This window comes from Xiphophorus maculatus, chromosome 7 (genome assembly GCF_002775205.1).
Source record: "Xiphophorus maculatus strain JP 163 A chromosome 7, X_maculatus-5.0-male, whole genome shotgun sequence".
In the NCBI taxonomy this organism is placed as follows: Eukaryota; Metazoa; Chordata; class Actinopteri; order Cyprinodontiformes; family Poeciliidae; genus Xiphophorus; species Xiphophorus maculatus.
In genome coordinates, this window is record NC_036449.1 from 10,974,002 (window position 1) to 10,991,098 (window position 17,097).

At 37.8% G+C, this 17,097-nt stretch overlaps 2 protein-coding genes across 3 annotated transcripts; both read left to right on the forward strand.

Annotated features, from left to right (window-relative positions):
* Positions 1 to 185: 185 nt before the first annotated feature.
* Positions 186 to 2,773, forward strand: LOC102222932 (protein jagunal homolog 1-A-like; the record flags this gene model as incomplete). The annotated part of the gene is given in 4 exon segments (XM_023336499.1): positions 186 to 246; positions 249 to 379; positions 1,689 to 1,789; positions 1,873 to 2,773. Coding segments are annotated over 4 exon segments (756 nt in total), but the record flags the coding sequence as incomplete, so codon positions are not given.
* A 688-nt stretch (positions 2,774 to 3,461) lies between these two features.
* Positions 3,462 to 16,855, forward strand: tfg (TRK-fused gene). Of its 2 annotated transcripts, none has more exons than XM_005798036.3 (8): positions 3,462 to 3,614; positions 6,510 to 6,724; positions 6,833 to 6,916; positions 8,324 to 8,470; positions 8,925 to 9,092; positions 9,203 to 9,352; positions 14,391 to 14,483; positions 15,697 to 16,855. In XM_005798036.3, exons 2-8 carry the CDS (start codon positions 6,541 to 6,543, stop codon positions 16,101 to 16,103), a joined length of 1,233 nt encoding a protein of 410 aa, XP_005798093.1. In that variant the 5' UTR covers positions 3,462 to 3,614; positions 6,510 to 6,540; the 3' UTR covers positions 16,104 to 16,855. The 2 variants fall into 2 exon arrangements, with proteins under 2 accessions (XP_005798093.1, XP_023193129.1); XM_023337361.1 differs by having other exon boundaries at positions 6,514 to 6,724.
* The last annotated feature ends 242 nt before the right edge of the window (positions 16,856 to 17,097 follow it).

Genomic DNA, 17,097 nt, shown 5'->3' on the forward strand with positions numbered 1-17,097 from the left:
ATATCAAAATAAAATTTAAGGCAAAAGTTTGAAATAACACTGTTTTTATTTATTTATTTATCTAATTTCCATTGGGGATTCTGTGGGTAAAATAACTGAATAGAAAAGAATTGAATTCATACGAATTGAAAATAAAATGTCAAATGCAATCCCCAACCCAGTTAAAGTCATAAGTATTTTTGAAATGACTGAAATCCTTGTAACTGCGCCTCGCTTTATCAGAGCTGCTCATCAGAACATATGTCAAATCTTGGGTGGGGTCGGAGTGGGGATGCTGATGCTGCGATCCGACTGTGCGCATGCGCGTTGCCATGTCCTGTACTTCGTCACATCTTTTGTGTTACTGTACTACGCGTTCAACCATCGAGCTTGTCCAGAGGTAGGTAAATACTCAGCGGTATAATGAATCATAACATGAATTGATATTTAAGCATTGTTGAGGACGCTAACTCGAAGCCAGTCTAGTGTTTAATACGCACCTGCTCAAATTAAGTAAATACAGGAAATAGTGCGGCTCCGCAGCTAACGCGCTCCCTGCTTTCCGCCATCGTCGTTATTCTCGGTCTTAAGTTTTCGGTTTGTATCTAAACAACTGTTTATACCATTGTATAAATGCAGCAGAGTATTTACACTTAGTAACCCTTTTCTCATTTTGTCATGATGCAAAAAAACTCAGCGTATTTTATTGGAATGTTGTAAACCAGCAAAAAGCTTTACGTCACTGCAGCTCGGAAATAAAATTATTTTCATTTTTTGTGAAAGTTTGAAAAGTTTGGCATTCATTAGTATTCAATTCCCTTTACTAAATAACATTTAGTTACTAAACAACAATATAAATTCATTGAGGTCTTGAGAAGGCAACGCTTCAACTTGATATCGGTAGATTATTTAATATTCTATTATAATCTTAATCTAAATACAGCTGTTCTGCGAGGCATGTGGCTTGTTTTTATTCACGAACACACATGAATAGATTATGGAAAGATTCAATATCTATCTATCTATCTATCTATCTATCTATCTATCTATCTATCTATCTATCTATCTATCTATCTATCTATCTATCTATCTATCTATCTATCTATCTATCTATCTATCTATCTATCTATCTATCTGCTCTTGCAGAGCTCTGTTCTATCAGTCATCTAGATTCAAGAAGAATCTGCTTGGATCTAAACTGGATCTCAAAAAATATGAAGACTTTCATGTTCTTTGAGATCATGTAAGTCAAGTTCTCAACATGACTTTCATGAACTTTTAGCTCAACATGAAAGTCACTACATTTGGAGAAAATCTAACACACTGATCCCAATATTATGTGATGATGGCAGCATTGGCAGCATCATGCTGTGGGGAGAGAAGCTAGTCAGAGTTTGTGGCCCGATGCAAACAGTGAAATATAAGACCTTCCTAGAAGAAAATCTGTAAAGATTTGTCTTTATGCAGGTCAACAAATGTTTTATATGCTGTATTTTCTTTTTACTTCCACTTTACAATTATACAACACAACACTTTTGCGAGGCACTTCAGAACACATTGACCTTTTAAAAATCTATTTAACACCTAAAGTTATTATTATTGTAGGAGGTAATTATCTGTGTTTGACCTGTTTATATTTTCTATCTAAACAATCAATAGAAATATTTGCAGCTTATTTTGTGTAAAGTTGTGTATTTCGTGTGGAACAGGATCGTCCGAACATGACATCCCGTGTTGGCCCCAGAGCAGCCAGTACAAATGGAAGTGACTTCAAACCCAGAGAAAAGGTGGCCCCACATTACCAAATGAGGCAAGCATACAGTTTCTATTGATAATATTTACTTTTTTTAAATATCCAAACAACAATCTGAATGTTGACTTTCTATATTGCAGTGCTTCCCTGAAGTCAGAGGTTCGGAAGCTGAACTGGGTCCACCTTCTGATCTGGTTGCTAGTGGCTGCACAAGTGATTGTGAGCCACTTTGACCTGGTGTCACACGACACAGTGTCCATACCGTACCAGTGGGAGTACCCCTACCTGCTCAGCCTCATCCCCCTGCTCTGCAGCAGCCTGTCACTTCCAAACAATAACATCAGCTACCTGGTTATATCCATGATCAGTGCAGGGCTTTTCTCTGTGGCGCCTCTCATTTATGGTGGCATGGAGATGTTTCCTGTAGCTCAGCAGCTCTATCGCCATGGAAAAGCCTACCGCTTTATTTTTGGCTTCTCTGCTGTGACTGTTATGTACCTCATCATGGTTGTTGCTGTTCAAGTGCATGCATGGCAAATATACTACATGAAGAAACTTTTAGATTCATGGTTTGATGCCACTCAGGAAAAGAAGAAGAAATGAATGTATAAAAAGGATTGCTTCTGGAAAATGTATGTTTATGTTGTAAGTTTCATTTAATTGCATTTATTAGGTCAGAAAAATCCCACTGCATAACATATTTAAGATCCTAGAACAGTAATAAGTAGCAGGTTTGCTTGCATCTTGTGTCTGCAGTAACCAATGAAATCTTTGCACCTTCTTCAATAATAAGCAGGCTTCTGCTTTTCTCTAAAAAGAACTCAGGTTACAGTGATTTCATTTTGCTCATGCTTACACAACAACAAAGACACAAGCTGTGTCAGTGTATACATTTTACTCCTAAACTCCCAGTGTTTGTTCATATTAGGTGGTTTATTTGGTCTCGTTTGATTATGTTATGTAAATTATGATTATATCTCTATTTTTAGTGAGAAAAAAACTATTAAAGAAGAAATAAAATCATCACAACCTCTGTCTGCTCGGTTTTTCTAAGCACCCTAATGACACTACTTCATTTTGACTTGTAGAAGCAAAAAATATGTATTGTATGTTTTCTTGATTACATTTAGTTTATGTCTCCAAAACTATTGTATTAAAACTAATCAAAAATAAATGTAGCACAGTGTATCAATATAGCACAGTTGGCTTAATTTAAAATACAATGCTTGCTATAAATAAAAAGCATCAAAATTTCTTGAGGTGAGAATATTTTGTCACCTTAAGCTTGCGTGGTGCCCACTGCATTGGACAATTAATTTGAAAACCAACTCAAAGGACTTGCAAACAAGCAGTGTGATGTGTCTTTACCACAAAATTGTGGTCAACTGTGTTACAAGATTTTGACGAATTCTGAAATCAGTTACAATAATTCTATCATTTACAGAAACAGCAGCAGTTAATGTGCTGTGTTTTATACACTTTCACAGATGCTTAAATTTTTTTCTACATTTTGCTCAGGGAGTACTTTAGTTGGTCACAGGCTTTTTAGTTACTTAAATATTCTGTTTACTGTAGATATGTAGATATTGGTGGGTTCATCTCTTTTAAACAGGGTGGAATCCCAAACAGTGATATTCTAATTATTATAGATGCCTCTTTGTGCAGTGCAATGGGTTGGGTTTCAAGCTATTCAAGACATTGACTATTGTTCCAGACGGTCTGCGGCTGCGCGGAGAAAATGCCACGTACTGGTTGACGTTGACAGACTGGATGACACTTCCTGATGCTGGTTCCTGGACTTAGCTAGGCCAGCTAACAAACTAGAACTTCACGGTTCGGGGAAACCTGTGAAAATACAGCGTGGTGAAGTCGTCTGATTCAGGTAAGATACCGCATTGGTTTGGATGTTTAGCTGTAATCACTCAGCAGTTTCTATGCCATCACTGTCTGTTAGCTGCTAGTACTTAGCGGGATCTGGCTAATGTTTCGTTTGCTAACTATGTAGCTAACGGTGCGTTGGTTCACCCAGAGACTGATTCAGCAAAATTTCAGTTTTCAGTTATCCACATATGCTATTATTTATAATCCAACAGTGTATTGCGTCAATACACTGTTGGATTATAAAATAAACTTTTACTTGGCTGTATATGCTTGTTAATTGTAGAAACACATCTAAGTCGATTCTTACTGACCTTTGGTGTAAGCTGAAATTGAACTAAATAATTTATTACATTTGCATACTGTTATAGATATATTTCCTAAAGTGATTGTGTGTTATGTTCGGCTTGCGTAGCCCATGTGTCTAGTACTGAAAAGGCCTGGATTGTCAAAAACTTAACCAGTCACAGTGCGTTGTTGTTAAGTTGGGCGACTCTTTTTTTTGCGACCAATAAACGCAAAGTTGGTATGCACCATTTATTTTATTCATTAAATTCCAGAGAATTTTTGCTCCATGAAATCACAGAAGAAATCAGTTTCTCGGTGTCGCCATTTGATCTGCTGGTGTGCTAAAGGTTAGCAACAACACAATCCTTAGCATCTAGCCAATTACTCATCTGGCCAGGGCTGCCAAAGCAGTAGGATTTCTGCAAATAAATCCCACAGTGGGGCTTTGTTTTGCATAAACCTCTCAGATACTGAATCTATAGGAAGATAATAACTGAAATGTTAGATAATGACTGATGTTAACTGTGCAAGATTGACATAATCGCAGTATTTTGTAGTATTTAATGTGTCAGAAGTCACACTGAAACATGTTTGATAAATCCTTCTCTTTTTTTTGTTTTAAAGAAAATTTGCAAACGGAGATTTGAGGCTGCATGAAGCCTTACACATATAAATGCTGCTCTGAAAGTGCAACCTAAACCTCATCACAACAGGTTACTTCACTACAACAGTAACACTAATTGATAATTCATTATTCCCAAATGATATATAGCTTCATTATTTGGGGGTTTGCAAACATCATCAGTTGTAGTTTATCATTACCTCTCTTTAAATTTCTTTTCTCCACAGTATTAATAATGATTGTACCCCTTCTGTAATGTTAATGTGTAAAAAAATATATAGATTTTTGCTTTTGCTTTGCTTTTCTGCCTTGTCAAATAAATTGTGTATGTTACTGGATTGTTTTCCCCCAAAAATCAGATTATAATTAAAATTAATTTAAGTTGAGTTCACTAGTGACAAAAAATGTAGTTGTTTTCTCCACTCTGTTGTTTTGACTCTACTCTGAGATTTATTTTTTTCTGTTTAAATCTAAACCCAAGTTATTTCTTTAATATCTATAAAGGTAATCAAAATCCAATCATATAAAACACAACCAGCAATGGAGAGGCTGTTATAAGAAAATTATATAAACTAAAAGCTGATGGAGTAGGAATGGGAATGTAGAGAGGTTTAGATAAAGAATAAAATAAATCCTGATGATTGCAATAAATTGTCATGGATAATGTTAAATTAAGGTGAAAGACCGTTCTTATCAATACGATTTGAGCTTTCTGGTCAAAGTCAACATGGACGCTGTCTTTGCCACTTCACAGGCTGATGTTTGACCCTTAGACTCTTCTGTTCATTGAATCGCTGATATTATTATTTTGGTTAGACTTTTCAAATAATCAGAGTCCACCTGGAACTCCTCAAAGCAAATATAATCAGCTTAAGTCAGCTTAATAAAGAACTGCTAAATACAATAGCATTGACCTTTTTTACTGTAACATATTGTAGTCCTACATGGTTATTACTGCAGCCACCCACCTGATCTGCTGACATACTTTTGAGCAATTCCTGCTTGATTCTGTTGGCCTCATGACTGGCATCGCACAGATTTTTGTAAAGCTGCCTCACAGAGAGAAAGTGGTGTTCATCAACCAGGACAGTCGCCAGAGTAGAGCCTGATGGCTCATGTTTTTTCCTTTTTTTTTTCAGGCATATGAGCAGCTCAATACAGAAGGGATATTTATTGCAAAATGTCACAATCAATTTAAAATATCTGACAATAGTAATGGTTATATTGTGAAGCAGTGCAGTTGGGGCTTTTCATAGTGTGACATACTTCACTAGGACTCTACTTTTGCTACTAGTTGATTCACAGAGGCATATTTTCTTTGTCACTGTGGAGTGGCAGAATAAACAGCAAGTCTATTCATGCTCAGTCATGACCTAAACATAATGATCCATTTACAATACACAGACCCACTGTCTTACCAGTTTATTTCTTTTTGAGCTTGTCTAATAAATGTATTCACTAACCTGAGTGCTAACATTTAGCTTTATATTGTACAAATCTAGAACTCAACCCAGAACAACTGGAACCAACATGTAGTTTTATACTTACTAGAACCAAAGATGGAGAACCAACGTTTAGTTTTATTAGAAGAATCATCCAGAGAAACCCCTACTAGTTTATAAATTATGAACTACTTATTCTTATGAACCATGGGGAGCCAATATGTAGCTATATACTTGTATCTGTTTGTCTTTCTTTTGGTTTTGTTTTGTTTGTATTTCCTTCCAATTTATGTAAAGCACTTTGAACTGCCTTGTTGCTGAAAATGTGCTATATAAATTAAATTACCTTACCTTACTTTACCTCAGTGGTTTAATATAGTAAATGTCAATCTCAACAAAGAAATTGATTAAAAAAGTAAACGTAGTTATGTAAAACTTTTTTAGAATTCTTATTTCAGGTGTTTTAAAAGTTTAAACTTGAATTTTGAGCTGCAAAATAAGGGGAGATGAAGTGTTTTTAAACGTGCCCCTCTTGTTCCTTGATAAGGCAGAGGGAACAGCAGAGATCAGACGACACCATGAATGGCCAGCTGGACCTGAGCGGCAAGCTGATCATCAAAGCCCAGCTGGGTGACGACATTCGACGCATCCCTATCCATAATGAAGACATCACATACGATGAGCTGGTGCTGATGATGCAGCGTGTCTTCAGAGGCAAGCTGCAGAGTAACGATGAAGTTACCATTAAATACAAAGATGAAGGTGTGTCCCTCTCTTCTGAACTGAATGCAAAGCGTGTTTACCTCAGTTGAATCATATAACTTCAGCACATTTTTTTTTTCATTTTGTTTGTCTTTTTTCTATTTTCAGATGATGACCTCATCACCATTTTTGACAGCTCTGACCTCTCCTTTGCAATCCAGTGTAGTAGAATACTCAAATTGACATTATTTGGTAAGCTATTATCTTTTTATTCACATGTTCACAAAAAGCTATCAAATTTTCATTCTTTATGCTGTTCCATCAGCCGGTCACTGGAGGGCAGTCGAGCTTTTGTTTTCTCGATGCTCTGCCCTGTGACTCAGTGTCTGTGGAATTTCACTGTGTCTCCTAGCATTGGATGAGCAAACAAATAATAACAAATCACGGTCAGATTTATCACAAAACCCAGTCGTGGCAATTAGACCGGGTTATAAAGCCTAATTTAAATTGTGCACTAGCCCTCTTCATTTTAGCCGTAGCTCTTAGAAGTGTTACTATTTCACAATACCTGTAATGCCCGCCCTGTCATGTCAGTCAAGGCTTCTGCCAGTAGTTTTTAGTAACTGTACATTTTAATATTCATAATTCATTAACAATGAGTTTTCTGTTTTACTACGGATTTTCCAGTGTCTAGTAAGGAAGTTTATTTTTTGGAAAGTGTTTGATTTCTATATAAAGTCCATTAAAGTGCTTGATATTCCATCTGCACAGTTTGATGAGAAAAGACTCTTTACAGAAAGTCAGCAGATTTTTTAGCGTTCAAGCATTATGTGGGCAGGAGGTTCATTTACCTTAACACAAATCTTTTTGTTCCATATAATATTTATTATGCCTAATGGCTTAATGATCTGTGTAATTGAAATAAAGGAGATCTTATATTTCATATGTTAAAATAATTTAAATTGGAGGATTTTGTTTTCTTTAAATTAGTGTTTTGTTCTCAGACCAGTCATATGGATAGGGTATGTGAGAGAATTATCAAAACATAAACTTTTGTTGCATTTTAGTTTGTCCATGCTATGTACAATACCATCACATGACATTATTTATAAATTATATAATGTAATAGTGAATTAAAAATGTCTTCTTTAGTTCATTTGCATTGATTTTGACTCCAAAGTGTGGTGCTGGAAAAGTTTAAAAACTTTTCCAACTTTTGGAAAGTGCTTGAATTTTACTGTGGGAAAATAGGGAAAGATGTTTTTCTTCTTTGAAACGAGGGTGAATCGGTACAAGCCTGAGCTTTGGATCAAATGCTATGACCTCATTTGGAGATTATTGCCTTGAACTTGTGCCAAGTTTGGAAGGCGTAGATCATGCCTGTGATCTCAGAATGGCCAACATTTAGAACTAGGGCGTTGTGCCCTGAGCCGTTTCCACAAACACCGGGAAGCTGATATGAGGAACTGATATGGAAAAATGTCTACTTTATTTATTCTTTCCTATTTTTCTCTGTCAGTTCAGAGTGGGAAGACGAGGGTTGAAGATAATTGTTGTGCAAAGAAACATTGGATTATGTGCAGGATTCTGCGCATAATCCTGCCAGCATATGACCGATTCTTTAATGATTTTTAACGTTGTAATTGTTTTTATTTGCAGTGAATGGTCAGCCGCGGCCTTTGGAATCCAGTCAAGTGAAGTATCTGCGCAGGGAGCTCATTGAGCTCAGGAATAAAGTCAACAACCTCCTTGACAGCCTGGAGCCGCCCTCAGAGCCTGGAATGACTTCCACAGCGCCTGAAAATGGTGAACAACTCACCTTAACTTGATACATCTTCAACTAACAGAAGAGAGACTTCTCTTTGTTTCTCCCTTTTTGTTGGGACTTACCAGAATAGTTTGAATTAACTCCCCAAAAGTAGCAGCTGCTTGTATTTCACTTATTTTGCAAGCAGAACTGAAGGAAATGTGTCTGACATAGACTGTGACACCAGACTGAGGCAGTTTATACAAGTCTCTATTAAAACATGCATTTGATTATTTTAGCAGCATATTGGTCAGCAGCAGCTCTCTGAACGTCTTATGCACAATTAATTTTGACTGAAGCAGTATAAAAGCAGAAATGGGTTCTTACCACATCAGAGCAGTGAGCAAAGATTTTGTATGAATCTATTTTCTGACTGTTTTTGTAATTCTCTCTTGACGCTTTTAAATACTGTTTATTATCAAAAGGTTCCGTCTTAAAATTGCTTTCTTCTAGAATCAGTGGATGGGCGTGAAGGCAAAGTTCTGACAGCAGACTCAACAGCGAAACAAGCTCCTCCAGTCAGCGCAGCCAGCATGTCGGCCTTTGACCCTTTAAAAAACCAGGACGAGGTCAACAAGAACGTCATTTCTGCTTTTGGCCTGAGCGAGGACCAGGCCCCAGGTACGGCACACTACGCAACTGGGACATTTCCCTTGGAAAGCATTCAGTTTTGTCTCTAACGTGCTTCTGTCTTTTTTTTTTCTTTCTTTTAAACAAAACAAAAAATTTAGTTGCTCCCCCTTCTGTTGCAACAGAGGAGCGCTCAGGGACTCCTGACAGCATTGCTTCCTCCTCTTCTGCAGCGCCTCAGCCAGGAGTGCCCCCTCAGCCACAGGCTCCTTATGTTGGGGTACAACAGGGACCCCCTGCTGGAGTTGATGGTAAGAAACTGTCCCACAAAGATCCCCTTGATTAATGGAGGGGGAAAAAGACATACTTCCTCAATGCTAAGAAACATCCCAATAGAGAAAGAAGAGTGGTCCTTTGTTTTACAGCTGTGATGGCACATTATTTCAAAGTTATCACTAACTTATCCTTATAAACACTATCTTCAGGTTGTGTAGCTTGAGAAATCTGTCTTTTTTTTATACTCCTAATTGGAATTTTTGCTAACATTTGTAGAAGCTACTCTAGAGCAGTGTTTCTCAAACTTTTTCAGGCTGAGGATCACTTAACCCATTTAACAAACTTTCAAAGACCACCTAACTTAAAAGCCACTTACTCATTATTATTTTTAACCACAAGCCTTTGACAAGCTAACTGTACATATCGCATTGAGCTGAGCTGCATACAGTATAAACGGTCATTTAAATGCAGTACCTTGCAGACCACTAGGGGGTGCGCGTGGACCACAAGTGGTCTGGGGACCACAGTTTGAGAAAGACTGCATTAGAGCTAAAAACTAGAAACCAAATGCCTGGCTAATGTGATGCAAATAAAATAGCTGAGTAATATAGGATTTTCATGGATGAGTGTTTATAATCTGTCCTCAGCTTATAAATTTTTATGGGTGTAGTTATATTTGCTTTTAGTTGCAGAAATAGATTGTCTGATCAATAATAGTTTAGATTTGGGAAATTGAATGAACCTTATCAGGGAAAAAGTAACTGAAATTTATAGCAAATTTAAGGTGTGCTTTATTCATTCTAGTTCACATCGACATATTTTTATTTCTCACTTACTCATAACTTCATACTTTCTAGACTTGTTTTCTTTTTCTTTGGAACTCACATTTGTGATGTCATAAGTGTTTTTGAATGAAAAATCACCACTGCAATCCTAAACAAAATATAAACAAAAGTATCCAAGGAAGTTATCTCACTAGTCAGAGGTTTGACCATTACTCTTCTCAGTGTGTAATCTGAGACTCCTACATGTTTGGCCCAAGCCAAAAGCCTGATTCATATAGGCCAATGAAGGATACATCTTCACTAGAAAAAAAAAAACAAAACCCATTAGTTTTTAACTTTGTGTGTGGTTCTGCTGAAGTGTTACTCTATTCACATTTGTTTCAGTCATCTCTGCAGTTCCAATTTTTTTTAACTTTAAGTTATAAAACAGGAATAGTCTTTATTACTTTCGATTATGTGAGTAGAAACGGCTAAATGTTGTGGGAAAATCGATCAAATGATGTTTTGTTTTTACGTCTGTGTAGATGCTCTCTTCAAAGCCATTTTTAGGGATTTCAACTGTTATTGTTAGAAAGTCTTCAGGTGTTTATGTCCTAAGATACACGTTGCAACAATAAGGTGCAGGTTTTGTTCACTGAGCTTGAAAGAAGCAGATAGGCTGCAGCTGCTGCTTTATGTGGTCAATGTTCTCTTGGTATGGATTGTACAGGTTTTATTTATTAAAAATCTGTGGGGTAATACAAACTATTTGTGACCAAGAAGCTCTCTCTTGTGTTTATAGGCAAGTAGAAAAGATGGAGAAAGTTATTTAAAGTTTGTTGTGGTTACACGTTTCCAAGCGGTTGGAAGTGATGCTACAAAGGCTGTATGGTGCCATCGGCGGGCTGTAGTTTCATACCTTAAAACCACAACTTTTTAAAATGTGGAACTCCTTCCCTTTTTCAGCACAGCTTATTTAAAATTCTATATATTTCAACATTACTGTAAATTATGGAATTACTTGGCTGTAAAAAAAAATGGAAATAATGTCATATTAATCTGATTTCACCATTGTTAATCTCGTTTATTGTCAATGCTGTTGTATAGATTGTTGTTCTCTGAACGCGATGGCCCCGTCAGCATCGGTGGATGTAATTTGTGACGACGTCCCATTCTGCGTGCCACAGAAGAAAAAATAGGGTAAAATTAAAGGTTCTGGTAAATTAAGTTCTGGGGAGAAAAGCATCATGGTTGAGGTTGGCTCTCTTTCTTAAATCTGGCGGTAATCTTGTTTTGCTTGTATTTCAATAAGTTTTGGTTATCATCCATGGAGCAGTACCAACCTCTTTGTGTGTAGGCAAACATTTTCTCCTATAAGTCAGTGCAGAATCATTGTTTTCCTATTATACATTTTCAGCTGTGATTGGATAGATCTTTTTTTCAATTTTCTTTATAAATACATCTCTTATGTCCAATATGGTAACAAGTATTTTGTCTTCATATCTGTCCCGTGGTTTTATTCTCCTCACTTCCAAGGCTGCAGATGGTTGGCACACAAAGACCATAAACCCGCCCCTGTACAGACGGCTCTTTTACATTGTGGTTTCTTCACTCTTCACCCTCTTACTACTTTCTGTGGTTGCAGTCTGACAGCCTTGAGGCAAATCAGACCAGCCAGTCTGAGCACAATATTTTATATAGTAAAATATGAGAGTTCGAATGCCAACAGAGCACTTGTGTTAGCCAGAAGTCATTTTGAATGGAGCCTTGGACTGCTTGTTAACTTAAGAATGCTGCTAAAACAATTTGTGAACAAATGGTAAAAAATTTGCCGTTTTTTTTTTTTCTGATGCTGATTGAACTGTGGTAATAATTTCAATCTGTGCAACCCCCCGCACCCACAAAAAAAAACTAGACGTGTATTGATCAAATGTACAGATGTCTTATTTGTGTAAAATACTCGTTGCAAAACAGGATTTTGTTTTGATGACTCCCAAAGTATCAGTTTTAACGAGTTTCTATGATTAAAGAGAAAATGTTCTTAAGTTTCAGTGAACTCAACATTCAGATCTGCCCATCAATCTTACAAAACATTGCTCATAATGGACAACAGATGATGGCAACACAAGAAAAAAAAAATATTTCACACACATGGCTCCTCTTACAGTAAAGACCACTGTGTGGATGTTCATGTGGCGACAGGATAGTGCAGCCAAATATTTAGTTGAGGTGTTTCTGATGCAGAGCATTGTGGGAAGATATAAGTGAATACTTTGCTCAAATGACATGCATGAAAAAACACTGTACCTATTGAATTATGGATCATCTTTAAGATGTTGCTAGAGATGCATCAAAAAGAATAATCTTTTGCCTTGAATTAAGCACTTTTTGTCTATTTATTGGCCAATCAGAAACTAAATATCCACTCTATTTTCAGTCAGTGAACACAGCATACTAACTTGGTCTTATTGGAAGTTATTGTTGAGGGTACACTGATAATTGCCTATTCTAATAGTTGAAATACCATATGTATCTTAATATGCATTATTACGCACAGTGCCAACCGTCTTGGCGCTACCGCAGAACCTAACTTCCTTATTTTCGCTCTTGAGAGTGCAGCCAATCAGTGCCAAGGAAAAGGAATGGTGCTCCAGGATTGGTTGCTTTGCACAGCCAATAGTGAGTCAAGTACTTCCCAAGCTGCATTTTCTTACAAATACTTTAGATATGATCTATGAAAAAATCCACAAATAACCAAATTTATTGCAAATAGTTTGGAGTAACAACCCCCACACAAAACAAATTCACAAATAGGCATGATCAACGGACAGGCTCCATTTTTATAGTTTAGCTTTTTTCTCTGAATTTTTTGGCAGCTTTTATTTTTGAATGGATTTTATTGGAATAAGATGAATAATTTGTGATGCTCCAATGGTGTCAGTTGTTAAAAAATATTTTTTGCAGTACAGGAGTAAATGTGCTATTATTGTTTTTGATGGGTTTTGTTGGACTTTACTTGTGCGTCATGACCAAGAGGAGCATACTCCATAGCTCTGTAATTTTGGGCAGGTTTCAAACTATTCACATTTGATTGTAGAAAATATATTTTATTCACAGAACATAAAGAGAAATGGAGTGAAATCTGAATTTCCCTCCTTTTCTGCTCTATTGGTAAGAAACGAGCCATAAAATCTCTGATCGTTGTCTAGCTTTTTTTTATTTTTTCAACCGGTACTGTGCTCTGTTCTCTAGCTGCTTGTATCATCACCATATTTATATACCCAGTGTGAGATCTGGAAGTAAAATTGTGACCTTGTTTATGGAAAACACTGACTTGCCAAGTCTCTGCATGTGTGTTCCACACTTGAACCTTTGATGGAAAACCTGATGAAAAAGAAGAATGTATTGTGTGTGTATTTTCTTCATATCTTGGGATAAAATCATGCAGCTGTGTAGTGGTTACGCAATAAATTATATATTTCTGTTCTTTTGCAAAAAAAGTAAATGTATTAGAAAGTCGGATGCCTCTTGAGAAATATTCGGGTCACTTCAAGATGTGATGATGCTAAACAATGAAGTCTCAGTTTGAAGAAGAAGTCGCTTTGCTCATATATTTGCAAACCAAAGCTGTTCATTTGCTGTGAGACAGAAAAAAGGTGTTTTCCTTCTGCATTTTTAGCTATTCGCGCACCTGCATTCTGCTCCCTTACTGAGAATTAGACTGTTTCCATGACGATTTGAGCACACATCACAAAAAAAAAAAAAAATATAAGGGAGCCAAAAAAATCTTGATGTCACAAAGATGTAAATCTGTCTCTGATATATTTGGTAATGAGCTTCTTAATTGGAGAAGCTCGGTTAACTGTAATTTCACCGAAAGCTATGGCACCGTCAGAAATTGGTCATTATACAAGCTGACTGATCTGTGGGGATGAGCTGGAACAAGCAGGGCCTATAAAACCTTTCTCGCCCTGTCATCCATAAGTGTAATTTATGCGCCATACTCGAGTCGTTTTATGGAGGGTTGTTAGCCCACTAATTGTGCTAATTAGATTTTAATTGTTGACTGAAGTGCTGCGTTTCCATCTGGAATAACGAGCTCTGAAGAGGAACTGAGAAGGCCTTTCAAGAAGAAACCTGAAAATTAAGCTAGATATCTGGTTTATACTTCAAAAATATAGGGCATGATTTATAGATTTATGCCATGTTTAGCCTATCTGGTGTATAGATTAGGTAATGCAGTTAGGGAGAAGTAGTTGTTTTATATTTGGAGTGTTTGTAACGATACTGTTTGTCGCTGCCTCCTCAGGTCAGGTGTATCAGCAGTACCAGGCTCCAGGTGGATACCCTCCTCAGCAGCCAGGTGCGCCACCGCAGCAGCAGTATGCCATGCAGTATCCTGGTAAGACGGAAACTGGGCAGGATTATAGGAAAAATGCTTCTGTATTCATTTAATTTAGAAATAATCTGGCAGTAGAAGCCTCAAATTTCTACTCAAATGCTACAATTCTTCCTCATATAATCTATCGTGTGAGGAGTTGGTTCCAGGGGAGCAGGAACCACCTTTAAAAGACTGTTCAATTACAATCAAATATAATAAATAGCAAGAGCAGCTAGTAGGAAGGGATTGTAAAATATCATTCCGGAAAAATTCTTTTAGAAAATCATTCAAACATCAGCTTCTAAAAAATCAAAAATGCATTCATGTTTTTAAATTAATATCTTTGTATTTGTATTACCAAATGTTTTTTGTTGTTGTTGTTTATTTGGATCCCCACTACCCGTTGCCGTGACAATGACTACTCTTCCTGGGGCCCACATCATAAAAAAAAAAAAAACTGTTATTCACACTTAATATAACATTAGTGGCATAGCATATTGATTCATAAATGTACAATTTTAACACTTGAAAGTGGCCACAAAGTGGTGCAGTGACGCAGTTGGTAGCACTGTTGCCTTGCAGGAAGAAGGTCCTGGGTTTGATTCCCGACCCAGGGTCTTTCTGCACGGAGTTTGCATGTTCTCCCTGTGCATGCGTGGGTTTACTCTGGCTTCCTCCCACAGTCCAAAAACATGACTGTTAGGTAAATTGGTCTCTCTAAATTCTCCCTAGGTGTGTGTGTGTTTGTGCATGGTTGTTTGTCCTGTCTGTTTCTGTGTTGCCCTGTGACAGACTGGCGACCTGTCCAGGGTGACTCCGCCCGGAACGTTAGCTGGAGACAGACACCAATACCTCCTGACCCCACTAGGGACAAGGGTGTTAGAAGATGGATGGATGACTAAAAGCTCTGGCAATTGTTACATTTGAAACAGATGGAGGGGAGTTCCATGTTTTTGTTTTTCTAAAAATAAGGTTTTTGTCCAGAATTCCATTTAAAAAACTTTATTTATTTATTTTTTTTTCTGGGTGTGATTTCCTTTTTATAATTGCTAATTTGCACCATGATTAATCATGTGTGTGTCAATTGTTTTTGTTTTTTTTCTCTTACCATCAACCTGCCAGAGGACTGACAGGCTAAGTCTGGCATATTTCCATGGTTGTTTTAATGTTGACCAATAACAAATTAAAATTTAATCATTAAAGAAAATTCATAAGATGTCATCCTACTTTTCAGCTGGATACAGTTCTCAGCCTGGAGCCCCTCAGCCTGGCCCTCCACAGCCTCAGCAGCAGTTTCAGAACTACCCTCCACCCTCCTCTCAGGCTCCTGGCCCCGGTCCGGCCCCAACTCCTGGCTTCCAGACCGGGCAGCAGCAGCAGCAGCCTCATCAACCTCAGGGAGCTCAGCAGTATCCACCCGGAGCCTTCCCTCCCCAAAACTATACCTCCCAGGGTTCCCAGCCTGCCAACTACAGCATGCCGCCGAGCTCCCAGCCTGGCTCAGGGTTTCAACCCCGCCCGGGCTTCACCCCGCCGCCAGGCACTGCCGTCACTCCTCCACCCGGCGCCGCTAATCCCTACGCCCGCAACCGCCCCCATTATGGTCAGGGCTACACTCAGCCGGGACCTGGGTACCGGTAAAAGAGGGCAGTAGCAGGAGATAATAATCCCTCGCCCCATTCCCCCCGTTATTTGGCTCCAACTGTTTAAGGTGTGTGCAGGAGAAAAGGTCTACTGCTCTACAAATATCAAGTCCAAATATAAGATAAACAGGCAACCCCTCCCACCCTGTCTGATGGTTAGTGTTCGTACACACCTCTCTGTTCTGGTCCTGATGTTTGCTCCTCACCTTATTTACCCCTCCCTCTGTTCTCCTGCCACCTCCACCGGGTGTTCTGCCCTCCTCTGTCTGTCGTCGTAACAACAGACCCAGTCTGTATGCGCACACCTGGGAGACCAAAACATGCTGTTGCACAAACTGTTCTTCGTCCTTTTCATGATAAGGTGTTGTTTTGCGAGTGGGATCAGAATTTGTGATAAAATTCTTCAACAACTTTGAGTTTACTCTATATAGGACACTATCACGACAAAAGTTAGCCCTGTTTGTTTTTTTTGTTGTTTTTTTTGATTAACTTCACCACCATGTTGGTATTAATAATGTGTCTGCCCCATGTTGGGAACACTATAGCTACAGGTTTAGGTAATGAAGGCTCCTATTGTTTAGTTTCTTACCATCAGTCACCTCCAGCACAGCTTGTATTCCTTTCTTTCTTCTCACTGGTTTTTACTAATTATATCAAAACAAATTCCTCTCTCAAATGAGATTAGTTGTTTATGTATAAATGTTAACTTTTCTTTTTTTTTTCTTGAATCTAATAAAGAATTGAGACCCAGTTTGAGTCATTTGTATTTTCTTAATGTTTTGCAGCTTTTTATTCAGGGTTTTTCTTAATCTTTTTTTCTGTGGTTTCTGAGTTCACGTCTGTTAAGTATGGTGTGGACCGTTCCCTCTCCTCACTGCTTTGGAAAAACTGCAGTAATGCTGCTTATTTCTGCTTTGTTTTTCCTGCCTGTGGGTTGTGCTTGGCTGGGACTTGTGACATGGGAATATGTGGTTTGGTCTACCATGTGAAAC